This window comes from Siniperca chuatsi, linkage group LG20 (assembly GCF_020085105.1).
Source record: "Siniperca chuatsi isolate FFG_IHB_CAS linkage group LG20, ASM2008510v1, whole genome shotgun sequence".
Lineage (NCBI taxonomy): Eukaryota > Metazoa > Chordata > Actinopteri > Centrarchiformes > Sinipercidae > Siniperca > Siniperca chuatsi.
In genome coordinates this window covers 16,965,237-16,981,564 of record NC_058061.1, presented here as the reverse complement: position 1 = coordinate 16,981,564, position 16,328 = coordinate 16,965,237, and the positions used below count along the sequence as shown (strand labels likewise).

The 16,328-nt window shown below is 39.5% G+C and overlaps 1 protein-coding gene and 1 non-coding gene across 11 annotated transcripts in view; both read right to left on the bottom strand.

The window, feature by feature from the left end:
- Window positions 1-279: 279 nt before the first annotated feature.
- rhbdf1b (rhomboid 5 homolog 1b (Drosophila)) overlaps window positions 280-16,328 on the bottom strand; it is a 46,133-nt gene continuing 30,084 nt past the window's right edge. For 4 of the 10 annotated variants that reach the window (XM_044178118.1, XM_044178120.1, XM_044178127.1 and 1 more), the window contains 16 exons: window positions 12,744-12,972; window positions 11,451-11,657; window positions 10,292-10,414; window positions 9,885-10,027; window positions 9,466-9,717; window positions 9,246-9,357; window positions 9,033-9,107; window positions 8,004-8,165; window positions 7,641-7,741; window positions 7,314-7,377; window positions 6,614-6,708; window positions 5,955-6,030; window positions 5,473-5,573; window positions 5,135-5,288; window positions 2,610-2,833; window positions 280-1,499 (listed from right to left, as the gene is read on the bottom strand). In XM_044178118.1, the coding sequence (XP_044034053.1) occupies window positions 1,304-1,499; window positions 2,610-2,833; window positions 5,135-5,288; window positions 5,473-5,573; window positions 5,955-6,030; window positions 6,614-6,708; window positions 7,314-7,377; window positions 7,641-7,741; window positions 8,004-8,165; window positions 9,033-9,107; window positions 9,246-9,357; window positions 9,466-9,717; window positions 9,885-10,027; window positions 10,292-10,414; window positions 11,451-11,657; window positions 12,744-12,972 (2,314 nt within the window). In that variant the 3' untranslated portion in view covers window positions 280-1,303. Of the gene's footprint in view, window positions 1,500-1,617; window positions 1,668-2,609; window positions 2,834-5,134; window positions 5,289-5,472; window positions 5,574-5,954; window positions 6,031-6,613; window positions 6,709-7,313; window positions 7,378-7,640; window positions 7,742-8,003; window positions 8,166-9,032; window positions 9,108-9,245; window positions 9,358-9,465; window positions 9,718-9,884; window positions 10,028-10,291; window positions 10,415-11,450; window positions 11,658-12,743; window positions 12,973-16,328 lie in introns of those variants that run through there. The other 6 variants (XM_044178119.1, XM_044178125.1, XM_044178122.1 and 3 more) reach the window with 4 other exon arrangements.
- On the bottom strand, window positions 3,109-3,203 carry trnai-uau. Its single transcript has 2 exons — window positions 3,166-3,203; window positions 3,109-3,144 (listed from the first exon to the last, which is right to left on the bottom strand). It is a non-coding gene; the product is annotated as a tRNA-Ile (tRNA).

Here is a 16,328-nt window from a genome sequence, read left to right as displayed (position 1 = left end):
GGTAGAGCTATGAGGTAGAAAATACACTAAACACTTCTAATACCACAGGGTTTGTTCATTAAATTCACATTATTTACATAACATGAAACTGGGACTGTGGAAGTGGAAATTTTAAAATTCAGATTCAGTATACCAGGCTCCAGTGGCGTAATCAGTCAATGTGTGTTACTTATAAGGCAGTACCAGTAGAGTGATGCCAAGGTTGCCAGTTTGAGCCTCACCTGGAGCAGTGAAGTTTAGCTTTCTCGACATCTGTGATCAGGCAACAGACAGAAAAAATTACTCTGTGTCTTGTGTTTATTGTCAGGTAGCTAAAACACCACCATAGTGAATGAAAAATAAACACAAATTCGCCTCAGTAACACCTTATTACAATAGAGCAGGTTAACATACAAGTGTGTTCTGTATTGATGTAACACCGGGTGAATAAAAAAAAAACCCAACAACAATCAATTTGTGATTGAAGTGCACCAAAGGCTGTGGTGGAAACTAAGGTTTCTAGTGTGGTAAAAACAAAATACTGAATGGCAACTCAGCCACCAAACACTGAAGTAAAAACATATTTTGTCAGATTGTGAAATGCAGTTTTCTACTGAGGTCAAGGAACAGGACCCAAAACGTCGGGAACTGCTGACACAAACTGCTACATGGCACAAAAAGACATCATGTGTGTGGTTGTGTGTCAATAAGGCACATTTAAGTCTCATTTCTTGGCAAGTTTTAACTCTAAGGACATCTAGTAAATGGACAAAACTGTTTGGACATCAGTAAAAAAGTACAAAACAAAAATCCTTTGAAGCTGTCTCAGGTTGTACTGTTCCTTTTGGCCACTAAGGGGTGTTGTTAAGTCTGTTTTACCACTGAAGAGGGGTAAATAATTTGGCAGGAAACAACTGTCTTTCTAGCACTCCTCCAGTGTGACTGGTCATTGATTAGCCCAGCTAGAGATCAGTCACACATAAATCAATCGTTATTCCTTTTCAGTCAGCTTTGCAGTATTAACTTTGTTCCCATGAGTTTGAATATTTTTAATCAAATGCCTGAAGGCTTTCATGCAAAGCCTTTCTTTATTCATAGTGGGTCTGTTGTACCTTTCCAAAAAGTAAAACAAATATGTCCACATGAAATCCTGAAATACTGGTCATTATTCCAGGAGAAATGTTCTTGCTCAGTCACAAGCAGCACTGCAGCACCATATCCAACTTTCAACTTCTTCAACATTCAACATTTAGAAATGTTGTGACCAGTCCAAAGTCAGTGTACGTCCAGAAAACAGTCCTGCTGACATTTCAAAGGCCGGCGTTCAGAGGAGGTGAGCGTTCAGGTCGTACTTCTCGCAGAACTTGTCTGTGATGGGGATGCAGGTGAGGTACTCGCACCAGTCACACTTCACGGGGTAGACATAGAAGAGGACAGCCAGGGTAGAGAGCAGACCCAGGAAGACAAGCAGGAAGACGCAGATCTGGACCCGCTTCCGGTACATGTCAGAACGCCCAAAGCTGAGGAGGAAAAGCCTGCGTTACTCATTTCATAATGGAGTTAAAAGTCAAAGACGTTCATATAAAATACATGCCTCTTAGTAGATGCTGTTGTACTTCATACTGCAGAAGATTCTACCTTTTTAAAACCTTAAGGATAATGTCACACACAATGGGTTCTCTTGATTCCTGAAAAATAGACATTGATAATCAAGTTTTTCATCCTAGAACGTTGACCTTTTTTCATCAAATGCTTAAATCTGGAAGTGTTAGAGCCAGGCTTTATCCACTGACTTGGACTGGAATAACTTAGACATCGCTCTTAGATATGGGTTACCACAGCATCGATACATTGCTGATGAATTATTGTATTTTTGCACTGATTATGCTATCATAGCAATTAGAAACGATGTAGATTTGTCCTATTTTTCACAATATTTCAGTTTTTTTCATAAAGAAAATATTGTCAGAAAATTTGTGTTAATTAATTCTACAATCAGTAAATTTAAGTTAGTATTAGACAGCCATGTTGGATTCTTAGCACTGAGTTTTCAGCACTCTAAGGTCATCATAAATAAAAAGTGTGATTATGCTGACTTTTTATGGAATAATATAATGTTTGCTCACTTGCCCAGAGTTGAAAGAGAATTTCAATACTATACTCTTAAACATATATGTTCATAAAATATGAAGCTACGGCCAGTAGACGGTTAGCTTAGCTTAGCATAAAGACTAGGGGCAGGAGGAAACAGTTAGCCCAAGGGGGGAAAGTTTTTAGCTTTAGAGGTGCTGGTAGACAGATTTTTTTTTCCTTTGGAGAGAGCCAGACTAGCTGTTTCCCACTGTTTCCAGTATAAATGCTAAGCTAAGCTAACTGGCTGCTGTACATATTTGGTGTACAGATATAAGAGCGGCATCGATCTTCCTGGAAAAAGAAAGCAAATGAGCGTATTTCCCCAGAATTCAAACTATTCCTTTAACTTTAGCTATACTTATGTACTCTTCAGCTATAGCGCATGAATCACAGGCTGGCTTCTTTTTTCTGTGTATCTATTGACAGAGGGGGCAAAGATACATTCTCTCTGTCTCTCAGCATACCCAAGAACAACAAACATCCCTTTCTTCACCTACCTGATGTATGGCAGGAAGGCGAAGGACAGGAAGAATCCTGACACAAAACCGGAGATGTGGGCAAAATTGTCAATCCAAGGAAGCAAACCAAAGGAGGAGAAGAAGACTGAGATGGCCAGCAGCTTGGCAAAAGCCCGCCATGGTCGCTCCAGGATCTGCCAGCTCTGAAATAGCTCCACGAACAGACAGGCCAGGATGCCAAACTGGCTGCCTGCAGGACCAACCTGAGATGAAAAAGAGGAAACAGATCGTTGACATAGAGGTTTAAGTCACGTACCTTACAACACATCCAGGGTTCAAGTCTGGCTTGAAAAAGACACACATACACACCTTTACTTTAATGAAGCCAGCTGCTGCATGACGGACAAGGTCTGTAGTCTTTGTTTGACTAGTTTAGCCATTCGAACAGGATGTAGAATTATTTGGACTTTAGTCTTGTGAGCCAGTGAGTTTTTAGAGAAGAATTTTTCCCCCCTCAACCACCATGGGAAAACTGGACTGCTCCAGGTGAGGGTCGAACTCACAACCTCAGCATCACAGTGCAGGTTACTGGTCTTATAAGTACCGCGCGCTGACCGATTACGCCACTGGAGCCTGTTGTGGACAATATTCCTGAACAATTTTGCTGGCTAAACCCAGCTGCTGTGTTCTGTAGAAGTTACCATAATGCCACTTGAGGTCCCTGTATCTGAGGTTTAACTTAAACCTGCTGCAGAGCTGGACCTGGTGTAACAGAGGTTAAAAGTGTGAAGCACTTGTGGTGGTCAGTACATGGTGCCACCTCTGGACACTCCTTAGTGTAGTCTTCTTCTCCAGTCACTAGCCTCAGCCCACTGGCATCTTGGTTTTTATTTTGTTGAACACTTTAAGTGTTAAAAAGAAACTCTTTTTTAATTGTAAAAGATTTTAATGGTACATTAAGTAGTCTGTAAAATAATATTATTACTATTATTTGCATCTTAACTATATTTACTATTAATATGTGTGCTTTTCACTTTATTTTTTATATGATTTATCTGCTCCTCAGTGAAGGGGTCTATGTGTGTTTACATTTGACCTTAAAATTATTGGTATTTTTATTTTACCCATTTCCTAGATGTACATAGTATTTCCTGGGGTGCAGCAGGTGGTGTAAGTGGTAATTAATATTCCCCTCAGTCTGTCATAATATCTGTCCCCTCCCCAGGTTCATGCAGTCTCATATCTCCCCACCTTATCCTCTCCCTTTGCCCGATCATCATATAATGCTTCACCACCATGGTGAGGTATGCTTGTAACTTCAAGTTACTTTTGTCTCTTAATAATGTTTTCGAAGGGCTTCAATGACTTTTCTTGTATTCTTAGTGATGGTTAGTATCAGTGATATATTAAGTATATTTATTAGTACTGTATTTAGGTACAGGTTGAGGTTCTTGTGCTTTACTTGACTGCTTCCATTTTATGCTACGCTAAAGTACTACTACTTAAGTAAATTATAAATGCAGTATTTTTACCTTGAGGTATTGCTAAGAAAAAAGTCTTAATACTTCTTCCACCATTGGACGATGTGCCGTTAGTACACTATGGTGGTAATATAGTTTGTGGTTCCTGTTATTCATAAAATATACCTTTGTGTTTGTCTGTCTGGCTCAGGAAAGTAACAATATACAGTGGTGTGAAAAAGTCTTTGCCCCCTTCCTGATTTCTTATTTTTTTGCATGTTTGTCACACTTAAATGTTTCAGATCATCAAACAAATGTAAGTAATAGTCAAAGATAATACAAGTAAACACAAAATGCAGTTTTTAAATGAAGGTTGTTATTATTAAGGGAAAACAAAATCCAAACCTACATGGCCCTGTGTGAGAAAGTGATTGTCCCTCCTATTAAAACATAACTTAACTGTGGTTTATCACACCTGAGTTCAATTTCTCTAGCCACACCCAGGCCTGATTACTGCCACACCTGTTCTCAATCAAGAAATCACTTAAATAGGACCTGCCTGACAAAATGAAGTAGACCAAAAGATCTTCAAAAGCTAGACATCATGCCGAGATCCAAAGAAATTCAGGAACAAATGAGAAAGAAAGAAATTGAGATCTATCAGACTGGAAAAGGTTATAAAGCCATTTCTAAAGCTTTGGGACTCCAGTGAACCACAGTGAGAGCCATTATCCACAAATGGCGAAAACATGGAACAGTGGTGAACCTTAGGGGGCAATCACATTTTCACACAGGGCCATGTAGGTTTGGATTTTGTTTTCTCTTAATAATAACAACCTTCATTTAAAAACTGCATTTTGTGTTTACTTGTGTTATCTTTGACTAATATTTAAATTTGTTTGATGATCTGAAACATATAAGTGTGACAAACAAAAAAAAAAAAAGAAATCAGGAAGGGGCAAACACTTTTTCACACCACTGTAGTTGCAGTTCTGGTATTTATAATACCAGTTAGCAATGCTTTTTGGGTTCTCAAACCCAAATTAGTCTCTGATACAGTTTATAGATACTTGTGTACAGTTGGTTGTGAGGGTGACATTGTACCTCCGCTCTGTAAGGCAGGAAGATGGCTGAGGCCAAGTTGCCTGTGATGCCGCTTAGCATGTAGATGATAGAGATTCTCAGCCAGCCAGCCAGCTTCTCTATGTCCCTTAGCACCGTCATCTGGAAAAACACTGACACCAGGCAGTGCAGGATCCTACAGACACAGACAAGAGGTTGACCCAAACCCACCTGATAGCTTACAATTTACTGTTTTAACTGATTTGTGATTTAAGCAGGTAAAGCAGTCCTATTTTCACATAAAATATCTCTCTTAGTGCTGCTTTAAATACTAAGGCCTATTGTGAGATGGACAAAAAACAAGAATAGAGTTCAGTCACCCAGCATGAAGAAAGAGAGACAGCCAGAGTCGGGAGAATTGGTCTGGGATCTCCGGGTTGAGGAAAGGCAGCAAACCACACACGTCATCCATACAAGCCACCTGGAAGAGAGAGAGAAAGTCAGGGTGAAAAAACAGTCACGACTTGAAGTGCCATCAGGCAGCCTGAAGATCCACTGCCATACTGTGGTGGAAAACGAGGGTGTTGAATTCAGTCCAAAGTGCTTTCAATTCACAGTTGACTGCAGGCTCCAGTGGTGCAATCGGTCAGCACGTGGTACTTATAAGACAGTGACCTGCAGAGCAATGCTGAGGTTGTGAGCTCGAGCCTCATCTGGAGCAGCGGTGTTTTAAATTCAAATGTCTGTATGCATCACAAATACACTTTGCAAGTTGTATATAGTTTGTGAAAAGCAGTCAGATTGATTTGAGGCAAAGAAAAGGTTATAAATACAGAAATTAGTGTGTGTCTGCTTGTCCTACCTGTGAGCAGAGAGTAGCCTCCTCGTGGAAGTAGCCATGCATGAAGTTACAGTACTCTCTTGAAGTGATTTCACATCTACAACATGCAACACATCATTAGCTTCATCAGCACCATCTCACAGAAAAATCACCAATATTTCAGGATTTTTAAATGAGATGAATACATAATTTTTTTAGCTTTCAATAAATGTGCTAAAATTTCCAGTATTTTCACCCTGGTTACATAAAAACCGGGATCAAAGTCTGTTGATCCCGCACAGTGTTGTCAAGTAACATTCGTCTGATGTTAACTATTCATAAAAAAAAAGTCTAATAAAAGGTCTTTTTTAAGTAGCTGCTCAACCTGACAGAATTTCATTGGTCCTGGTTTTAGTGTAGTTTCACTGACCTGTGATATACATTGCCTGTATACCGTATGCATGCTGTTTCAAAGGCTTTTCTGTGCTGCCATTAAAAAGGGTGTTGACACAAAATATTTTACATTGTGAAAATAGTCCAATTTGAAGGTAGTTAACACTGACACATATGCAGCAGCTTTAATACTAACTTTTTGGTAATAGCCCTAGGAAATATATACCAGCTAAGCCATAGTCGTTACATGTATGGCAAGTCAAACCCATCTCGTGACTCCTGTGGCGTTCAGTGACATTGATCCTTACCGTCCCTTGGTCCCGATACAGCAGGGCCGGCCTGTGATGGTGCAGTCTATGTGGGGGAGATTGGTGTGATTCCCAGAGTTGTACCTTGTACAAACCTACAGATCATAATCAGAGGAAAAGTATTTTGTTTTTCTTAAAAAACATTAAATCTAGCCATCTAGGCATTATGTGTAGAAGTGTTACTTACTTTACTTTTAAGACAATGGCTAACAAGGAGATGATTTTGAGACTGAGCCTCACCTCAAGGAATGACCCTATAAACTCCTAAATTTAATTATTATAATGCAAAAAATAATGTTCAGAGAAGGGGCTTTCTCCTTTGTAGCCAGCTTTTAGAAACACTCTCTTTACTCCCTACAGCACATTCACAAAGCTGCAGTGCTGTTTTCAGCACATTAATGCATTAATACACATTTTCAACACATAATTCAGACTACATCAACATATGTAGTATATTGACTATACCAAAGCAATTTGACTGAACATGACAACAACACCGCACCTGTCCCTCTCAGTCAGCCTCTTGATATTTAAATTCATCTAGAGCTGCAGCTGACCTCATATTGAGCCAAATTCTCCAATAGCACCTCTGTACACTGACTGGTAGTTGCAGTTTTGATTATCTGAGTATCTAATAGTTTATATATAATATAATAGCATCAGCTAAATGCTTAAACTGTTAACATGTAATTGTACTTACTGGCCACTTGGTGATGTCATCAGGCCACTCATGAGGCGAAACTGAGGCTGGCTCCAGACAAATTCTAAAAAATCAAGAGCAAAAGTTAAAAAATTAACATTGGCCATTCCCGTCTTCTATTAGACGTGACTAGAGTGACTGAGCCCCAACAATACAGTCCACACATGGAGTAAAATGATGTCTATGAAGTATTTACATTATTGTGTCAGCAGGTTGTTGCTCTTGCCTAAATTATGGTCCCTATAATAGTGGTAATGGAATGCTGCTCTAAGTGTACTCCATTAAAACACAAGAATAACAATCATACAGAGAGCATTTTTATGTTACCTGGGGTCCTGATGGCAGACTGAACCATGTTGGCGTAGTTTCCCATTCAGATAGGGAGCACTGGGGTGCTGAGGCCACTTCACCCACACTGCAAGGGTACTCTGCAAGTAGAAGATAGACAGACAGAGGGAAATAAATGATTGTTAACTTTATTCTGTATTAATTTTGCTTGTGCAGTGGTGCAACTAAATGGTGCAACAAAAGCTGCCTAAAGGTACTCCATGTAACATTTCTATTCAATATATCTCTGTTAAATCAATTTTGACATCTTATATTATACTGTATACAGTACTTGCTATAAACAATAAACACAAAGACTGATTGAAGCAAGTAGTAGTAGTGTTTTAATAGGGTTTCACTGACCGAACACTCCTCTTGTAACGTCTGCAGGCAGCCGGATCGATCGTTCCTTACACAGCAGCCGGATTCTCTCTCTCTTGCTCTCTTCTCCTGGATCAGTTTGTGGATCTCTTGGTCTTGACGCATGCACGGGGAAAACTTGGCTCCCAGGTGGATCAGTGCCTCCTGCAGGACAGCAGGGGATGACATCACAGCTTAGTGAGGTTGTGGATCTAGACCTGTGGTTCCCAACCTTTTTGTCTGAACTACTCCCCTCAGCCTTCACATGAGCTCAAGTACCCCTTCATCGACACCACCTGTCATGTTCCAAATGTGTTCATATGAATTGATTTTAAACTGGATGTTATTTAACACTATTCATTATATAAAAGGTGATATTGGTACAATCGTTTTTTAATACAACTATTAAAAAACTATTTCAATGATTTATCCATTACCTTTAGCAAGCCAATTTAACCATTTATCCATTACTTTTGGCTTACTATTTCAGCCATTTATCCATTACTTTTAGGTAGCTAATTTAATCATTTATCTACTAGTTAAGCTAGCTAATTTAAATTTATCCATTACTTTTAGCTAATTTAACCATTTATCCATTAGTTTTAGCGAGCTAATTTAACTATTCATCTATTACTTTTAGCTAACGTTAGCTAATTTAACCATTTATCCATTAGTTTTAGCGAGCTAATTTAACTATTCATCTATTACTTTTAGCTAACGTTAGCTAATTTAACCATTTATCCATTAATTTTAGACTTCTCTGCTTGCTTGCTAACTAGTTTTCATGCACTCCCAATTGCAAACTGACTCAATATGTAGATTTTTGGGTTTTTTTTTCATTTTAATCAAATCATAATTAAATTTTTTTCAAATGAGCTACCCCTGGTGGTAACGACCCCTGGTTAGGAATCACAGATCTAGACTACTAGAGTTTAATACACTGGAACTTTTCCCATTTTGACCACCACTTAAAAGCCGAGTAAAGCACAATCATAGATAGAAGATGGTAAATGGAAGATAGAAAATACTTACTGAGCTTGGACCCACCCAGAAGTTTTGTTGTTGCACAAACTTAACGTTTTCATAAACTCCCTTGTTCCTCAACACCTCAAAAAAAAGGAGAAAAAAAAGAAAAAAGTATTTGAACTAATATTGCTCAGTCAAAAATTTTTCAGTGGAAATTCAACACAAATTCACTGACAATATACCAATCTAATCACAATAAATGCTATAAAATATACTTACAGAGTCGACAGTTTCATGTTGGGAGAAGCCCACAGGGGCAATGCCGTAGATGGTGACAGCCAGAATGGTGATGAGCAAATGGACAAATGTGATCCAGTAGGTAAAGAAAGGCCTAGGGAGTACAGAAGGACAATGTCAGGCTCCATTTGCTGGGACTAAAACTCTAATGTCACATCAGAGGAAAGTCATCCTCCAAGGAAAATAGAATCAGCTGTCTTACCTGTGATCATCCATGTCCTCAATCTGCCTTTTGACAAAGCTGTCAATACGCTTGCGGTACGTCCGGTTTGTGAGACGACCGACCATGCCGAGCCCGTAGGGCCTCTTCTCTCTGGCAAACAGCTTCTTAACGGGCACCACGATCCTTCGTCCCCGCTGCTGGCTGTTGACGCTCACCACTTCCTGTTTCAGACGCACCTTAGGTTGGACCAAACAGCCATCTTTTGCCTTCCGCCATCCTCGCTCTAAGGGCCTGGATTGAGGAAGAGGAAAATGGAAGAAAGCATTGTAAATGAATGTGGGGTCGGGTGGAGAATGTTTCAATCAGGGCATGATAATATAATACAGCACTCTCTCCCCTGCAGCATGTCAGAGGTTGATGTGTGAATATAAATAATGCTATAAAAAATATAAACCCACAGCATGAGGTGTCTCCTCTCCAGTTCGTTCTTATCCAGCGCACTTCCTGTGAGCTCACTCTCGTCCAGCTGTTGGAGGGCAGCCTCCGATGGTGTCTCAAAAACTTCGTCAGCGTAGGTGGACAACTCATCCTGTAGGCCGTCCTGATGGGGATACATAAGAATACAGTATATAGTGTATACTCGGACCACAAGAAGGTGCTTTGATCAATTAGTTTACTTTGCTTTGCCCAGAGTACAAGAAAATACCTGCCTTGCCTACAAAAAACCCACAGAAACTGCAGTGTGACTGCAGGCTGTTGGACATTAAGAACAGCTGCTCATCATTTTCATTTTGAAATTGTTAATTTAAGTGATGATAAACTAAAGGTTATCCTGGCAGTGTGTGGAAGTGTGTTCACAGCTCACTCTGGTGAAGAAGGAAGTGTCCAGATCATCAGGGAAGTCCACAGTGTCGTCTTCAAAGAAACTAGGGGGCATGAAACTCCGTCTGCGACATCGCCCGGCGGTGCTGTCGGCTAACGTCCGGCCCTCACAAACACAGTCACACACACAAACATCATTATTATTATCATACACAGCTATATCAGACTGAGGTGCAATGATGCCTGACAGTTTATCTGGTGGAATCCCTGACTGTACTTGTACTTTCTTAATGATTGTGTCTGATGGTTTCGTAGCAGCAGCGACTTCTGTGTGTTTCAGTGGATTAGCTCTGCACTTCTGGACTGCAATTCAGCAGATAGATGAGCATTTGGTGAGTATTATCACGAACCATCTGCTGGTGAAACTCCCTCAGTAACCCCCACCCAACACACACAAGCAGATACACTCACTGAACATCCAGTCATCCCTTTATATGTGTGAGTCTGTAGCCAGTGGGCCACATAGAGAGACTCATCTGTGCTCTACTGTAAGATATTTCGCCTGAGTTTAATCCGCAATAAGACAAGCTGATCTCAGGTTTTATATAACATGCCTACACACACATGAATACACAGACAGTAATGCAAGTACACAGATATACTCAGAAATGAAACCCATCCATTCATATGCGTAGGAGGCAGGGACTCATCAGAATATAACGGATGTAGTTTTTCTAGGAATCTCTTCACAAAAGCATAAGATAATGGAGATTAAAGTGTATGCATATGCATGAAAACTCAGTGTTTCTAAATGTGTAAATTACAGGCTGACTATACTCCTGGTCTTTTTTTACAAAATGTCAAACAAATGAGCTCAATCTCCTTTTCAGAAAAAAAGACCACAGTCTGTTTTAGAGCGAAAAGAGTGATCTACTGCTGCCTGCCCATAATGGATTACAAATGCATTTGTACTGCAACCATTCAGTAGTACAAGTGAGGAACAGTTACAGCTGGTCCTAATGTGCATTCACAATGTGCAGAAAAGACAAGTAATCTCAATTTCAGAGCAACAGGGCTCGCAGTAGCTTTGAAGCAAAAAAAGTGACTTATGGAAGATCAAGTGTTTGAAGCACAGATTTTGCAAAGCACATAATATTTGGTAATTTTTCAAAATCTACTGTTAACAAAAAATAAACAAACACCTTCATTAGCGCTGCTGCAGCTTTGAGACTCATGACTGCGACAGACTCCCGTTTGCGCCGTTGTGGCAATCGGTTGAGGGCGGAGCGAGAGCTGGAAAAGGAGCAGAGGGAGGCGGTGCCGGGCGTGATGGGAGTTTGCGGGACACTGAAGCCGTCTACCTCTTCCACCATGCGGAAGGCACGACCCCGTGCCAGGGGGTCTACAATCTGCACACACACACACACACATACACCCAGTACATATGTGTTGGTTCACCATAGCTTTTTTTTTCATACTCAACTGTCAAGCAACACACAACAGTAAACACACAGCGACACAATAGTAAACAGCAAGGATACACATAACACACATCTAAACTAGGGTTAGACTGATGTACCAGGTTTTGGAAAGAAGCTTTTTTTTAAAAGACAAAAGTGATTAATCAGTAGGTTTTAGTGATAGAGAATTGATATTTTACTAATGTTATATGGCAGTTTTCAAGATCTAGTAATAAAGATTATTGTTTATTGGTTAACTTATGCTTCACAATAGCAGCAGAGATTTGTCCACTATACATTTACACCATCACCCAGTGCTGCTTCATCCAACAATCAATATGCTGGATGAGGACTACAACGATTATCTTATAAAATTCTCATATCATACCTATTGTAATATCTGATACTGTTACAAACACATTTCTAGCACTAGCAATTAGTGGCTTATGCTAGCATGCTAATAGCTAAAATAGAATTTATTGAGAAAACTTCTTAACAGGAATTGGCTTTTACAAGCTTGTCTGTTTGGATGTATACGCATTTCAAATGTCCACAGAGTAAACCAATGTGTCAGAATCAAATTTTGAGACCGCAAACACAAAACACTGCTAAGCTAACAAAGCAAGCTAGCTTACTGGCTACCTTGCAAAAAAGTTTGAAAATAATTTGGGGAAGCTATAAATAAATTGCTGTTAAATTATTATTTTCTGCAACATTTTAATCAGATTACATAAAGCATTATGTATTGATACTATTGTTATCATAATTAATACTAACAGTGCTACAGTAGTGGTAATGCCTGCGTAGTAGCATTGTGAGTTTCATGCATTAGTTTTGCTTCATGTATTAGTCTTCAAAAAGCCATCAATTGAACCCTAGGCAAGATGACAAAGCAAAGTGGTAAAGCAAGCGCCGGAAATCAAATGTGAAATAAAGACAGTAAAAAAGTGAGGGAGAAAATGTGATGGAGGAAAAGGTGAATAACTGTCCCATCTCTTCCTCCATCCCTCTAAGGTGCCCCAGGCGCCAGCCTACCCTCTGCATGCCATAGTGGTGGTGACTGGGGTGGTGGGGTGGGAGGTACAGGGGAGGAGGGGTCTCAGTGCTGGCCAGGGAGAAGTTGTCCTGGCTGTGAAGTTCCATCTCCCTTATCACCTGCGCCTTTAGACCCCCGTACAGATGGCTGCAGTGCTGCAGGCTTTTCCTCCTCCATCGCTGGGTGCTGTCACTGTGTTTGCTCACCCCAAACCAGTCAGCTGTACCCCTGGAAAGAAGACGCACTCTGGTTAGCAAAACTGAATATTGTTTGTTTGATTTAGGAGTGGTACATGAGAAATTAGAAATGTCCATGGCAGAGAGCAATCAACAGGTACTCTGTAATTTTACTTACAATAAAGATATTTGTAATTTTTAATTGTAATTTTGAATTTGTGTACAAGACTAAGAGTCTACAGTCATGCTAATGTCAGCATGCTAACATGATGCTGAGCTGGTATAATGTTTACTATGTTCACCCTCTTAGTTTTGTGTGTTAGCATGCTAACATTTGTTAATTAGCACTAAACACAAAGTACAGCATATGGGAATGTTATTAGATTAGCAGGTATTTCTGTTTTTTTTAGGTAAATTCAGGCAGCTATTCAAGAATAAAAAAGAAAGTATAAGTAATCGGCTGTCTTACCATGTTATTGCTTTAAGGCAACAACATTGCTTCATCTCAAAAAGCATCTAGGTTTTTCTACAAGTCATGGCAATGGACTGAGCCAAACTTTCATGTCAACTATTATGGATAATGAAATAATAATAACATTGCTGTCCTCATTGTCTATTTTAGTTTATTTTTGTCCATAATCTGCTTTAGGCTTCAGAAAAACCTGAATATTCTTTGGCAGACTGAGCTGTACGTCCCTCCTGATTGGCAGAACAATATGCTGATTAGTTGATTAGTTGATTGCAGCTGTTTGTTGGGGATTAGTTGACTGATTAATTGGTTCATTTGTTGATTGTTTTCTTGTCTATACTGATGAGGAGAACCATACATCAGACATCTGGTTTCGCAATTAAGTATGGAAACTAACACTTTTTCTTTGGTACCTTAAATACTAAATAGAAAGCCAAAATGCATAGTTTAATATAGTTAATAAAAAATCATTTAAAACTGCTGTTGAGTTGAGATAGAAATAGAAAGACTGTGTGGGGTAGGGTGAATGGAAACTGATGAAATACCTTTGGCTGAAACACAAAGAATTGATTTTATTTCAATAGCACAAATCAGCTTAAACTTTATTCTGGATGAAGGTTAAGTGATTAGAAAATGAAAATATCTGTAAAGAAGCAGTACACAGTGAACACTATGATCAGGCTGCAGCAGGTCAGTTTATTAAACGAAGAACTCTTGTGAAACATATCAACATATCAGACTAAGAAATCCTCATTAATTCAGCTCCCTTCTAGTATCTTTCTCTTTCTTTGTGTATGTGTGCATGTTTGATTGCATGGACACTGCCAACCCAGCAGAGAGAGGCTGAATGAAAAATACTGTCTTGATCCTTATACGACCCACTGTCCTCTGTTCAGTCAGCAGTAAAGAAGAAGATGTTGCCTGATAGTCCTGCAGCTGATGACCTGACTTGGCTGTGTGTGTTTTTGTGTTTCTCATTTAAACTCAATAAATGTGCATTCGGTGTGCACATCCAGGTCCCTTTTTCCATGAAACAGTGCCTGCATGCCAGGCTGCGTGTTCAGGAGGGGGAGGCCACACTTCGGGGAACTGTTTGGAGAGCAGAACACTCAGTAATAAACACTCAAGCCTCATCATCAAGAAAGACGCCAGCTGGGGAAGCCTTTTAAGGCTGCATAGAGGCAGGGAGGGGGTGGCGCAGCCCTGATTGTTGTCCCTCCAGAGAGGAATGTCTTAGAAAGAATACAGATTTGGGAAAGCCGAGAGAGATGGAAGTCAGACTGGGCCTCTCTGAGAATAAGATGTAAACAGAGACAGTGAGAAGGAGGAGAGGAGGTCAGAATATGAAAATAATTGAATGATAAATCATTACAGTTAAGTTACAGTAAAAAAAAAACAACTGATAATCAAGACGAACATAACATCCACTGTTCATGTAAAACATGATGCAAACACTCGCCCACATTGTGAATCAAAGCCTGTTTCAAGATAGATGACATTTGTTTGTGTGCGTTTGTTTAGATAAGCGGGTGTGTGCACACATGCACCGATCAGCATGCAGGTCATATTCGCCCACACAAAACCATAAATAAAATATTCACGACTGGTTGACAACAGCACAAATCAAAGATTAAAGCGAGGTTAAGCCACATGAATTAGTTTTCATATCCTCAAGGTAAGGCTGGTACACATGAATCAGCAATCTACTGTGCCGTAATTATAGGCTTAGACGGCGTTCATTTCATCAGGGAAAAAAGGCCAAGGGCCAAATCTTAGTACAATCTAAACAAATACTGTGACTGAACAAATAGACAACAAAAACAGAAGAGAAGATAAATATTGATACTAGGTCTTGAGTTTTCTGATTGGATAAATCCACCAACGTTTTAGTGTTACTTCACTATGAGAAGACTAAGAGTAATTTAGCCAAACAAAAACCTGCAAGGACATTCTCAACTTTTCTTTTACTCTTTCCAGAGATCGCTGTTGTTTTGTAAGAGAATTCTTTATTTAAGGGCAGAAATGTCAGTTTCCTGATCACTGAATAGGTGTGCATGGTCTCCCTGCCCTAATGTAAGGCCTAAAGAGCCTAAAATAATTTCTTTATTTCTGGGCCCAAATGGGGAATTTTAGTGTCATGGTGATCTAAATTCTGTTTCACACCCTGAGAAAAAGAAACCTCCTAAGGAAAAACAGAATATTTGTCTTTTTTGGGAAAATAATTATCCAACTTAAAAATCTAAATTGTCGTGAAATATTGGCAAGTGATAACTTCACCCCAAAACTGTCTGTATCAATCAAATAAAACACTGTAGTGACTATACTGAAATACAAAATTTCCATTTTATGCTTCTTTATAATTTTACTTCAGTTACTCTTTACTCCACTTAATTTATCTAACAGCTATAGTTCCTCATTACTTTGCTGTTTCAGATATTACTCACAAAAAATGAAATGCAAAAAATACGCATTTTTAGCGACCAGCTACAACACTGCGTTCTCCACTTCTTTGCCCATTTTTGAATTAGCCGAAATCAGGCACTGCCAAGATGGCGACGGCTGGAGCCACCGGTGCTGCCCACTTTAACGGCTCTTCAGAAACACATGGATGACGTCACGTACACTTCGTCCATTTTTTAATACAATCTATGGTTCTAATGCCTTAACTTACAGTTAAGGACAATGACAGGACCATTCTGCTGCATAGGTACTTTTATTTTTGATACGTTAATTAAGTGCATTTTGCTGCTAATACTGCTGCTAATATGTACCTTTAATTAGGTAAAATTTTAAATGCAGGACTTTTACTTTTAGAGTATTTCTACACTGTGGTATTGCTACTTTGACTGGGATAGTTTGACATTTTGGGAAATACGCTCATCTGCTTTCTTGTTGAGAGTTACATGAGGGAATTGATACTTAGCACAAAGACTGTGAAC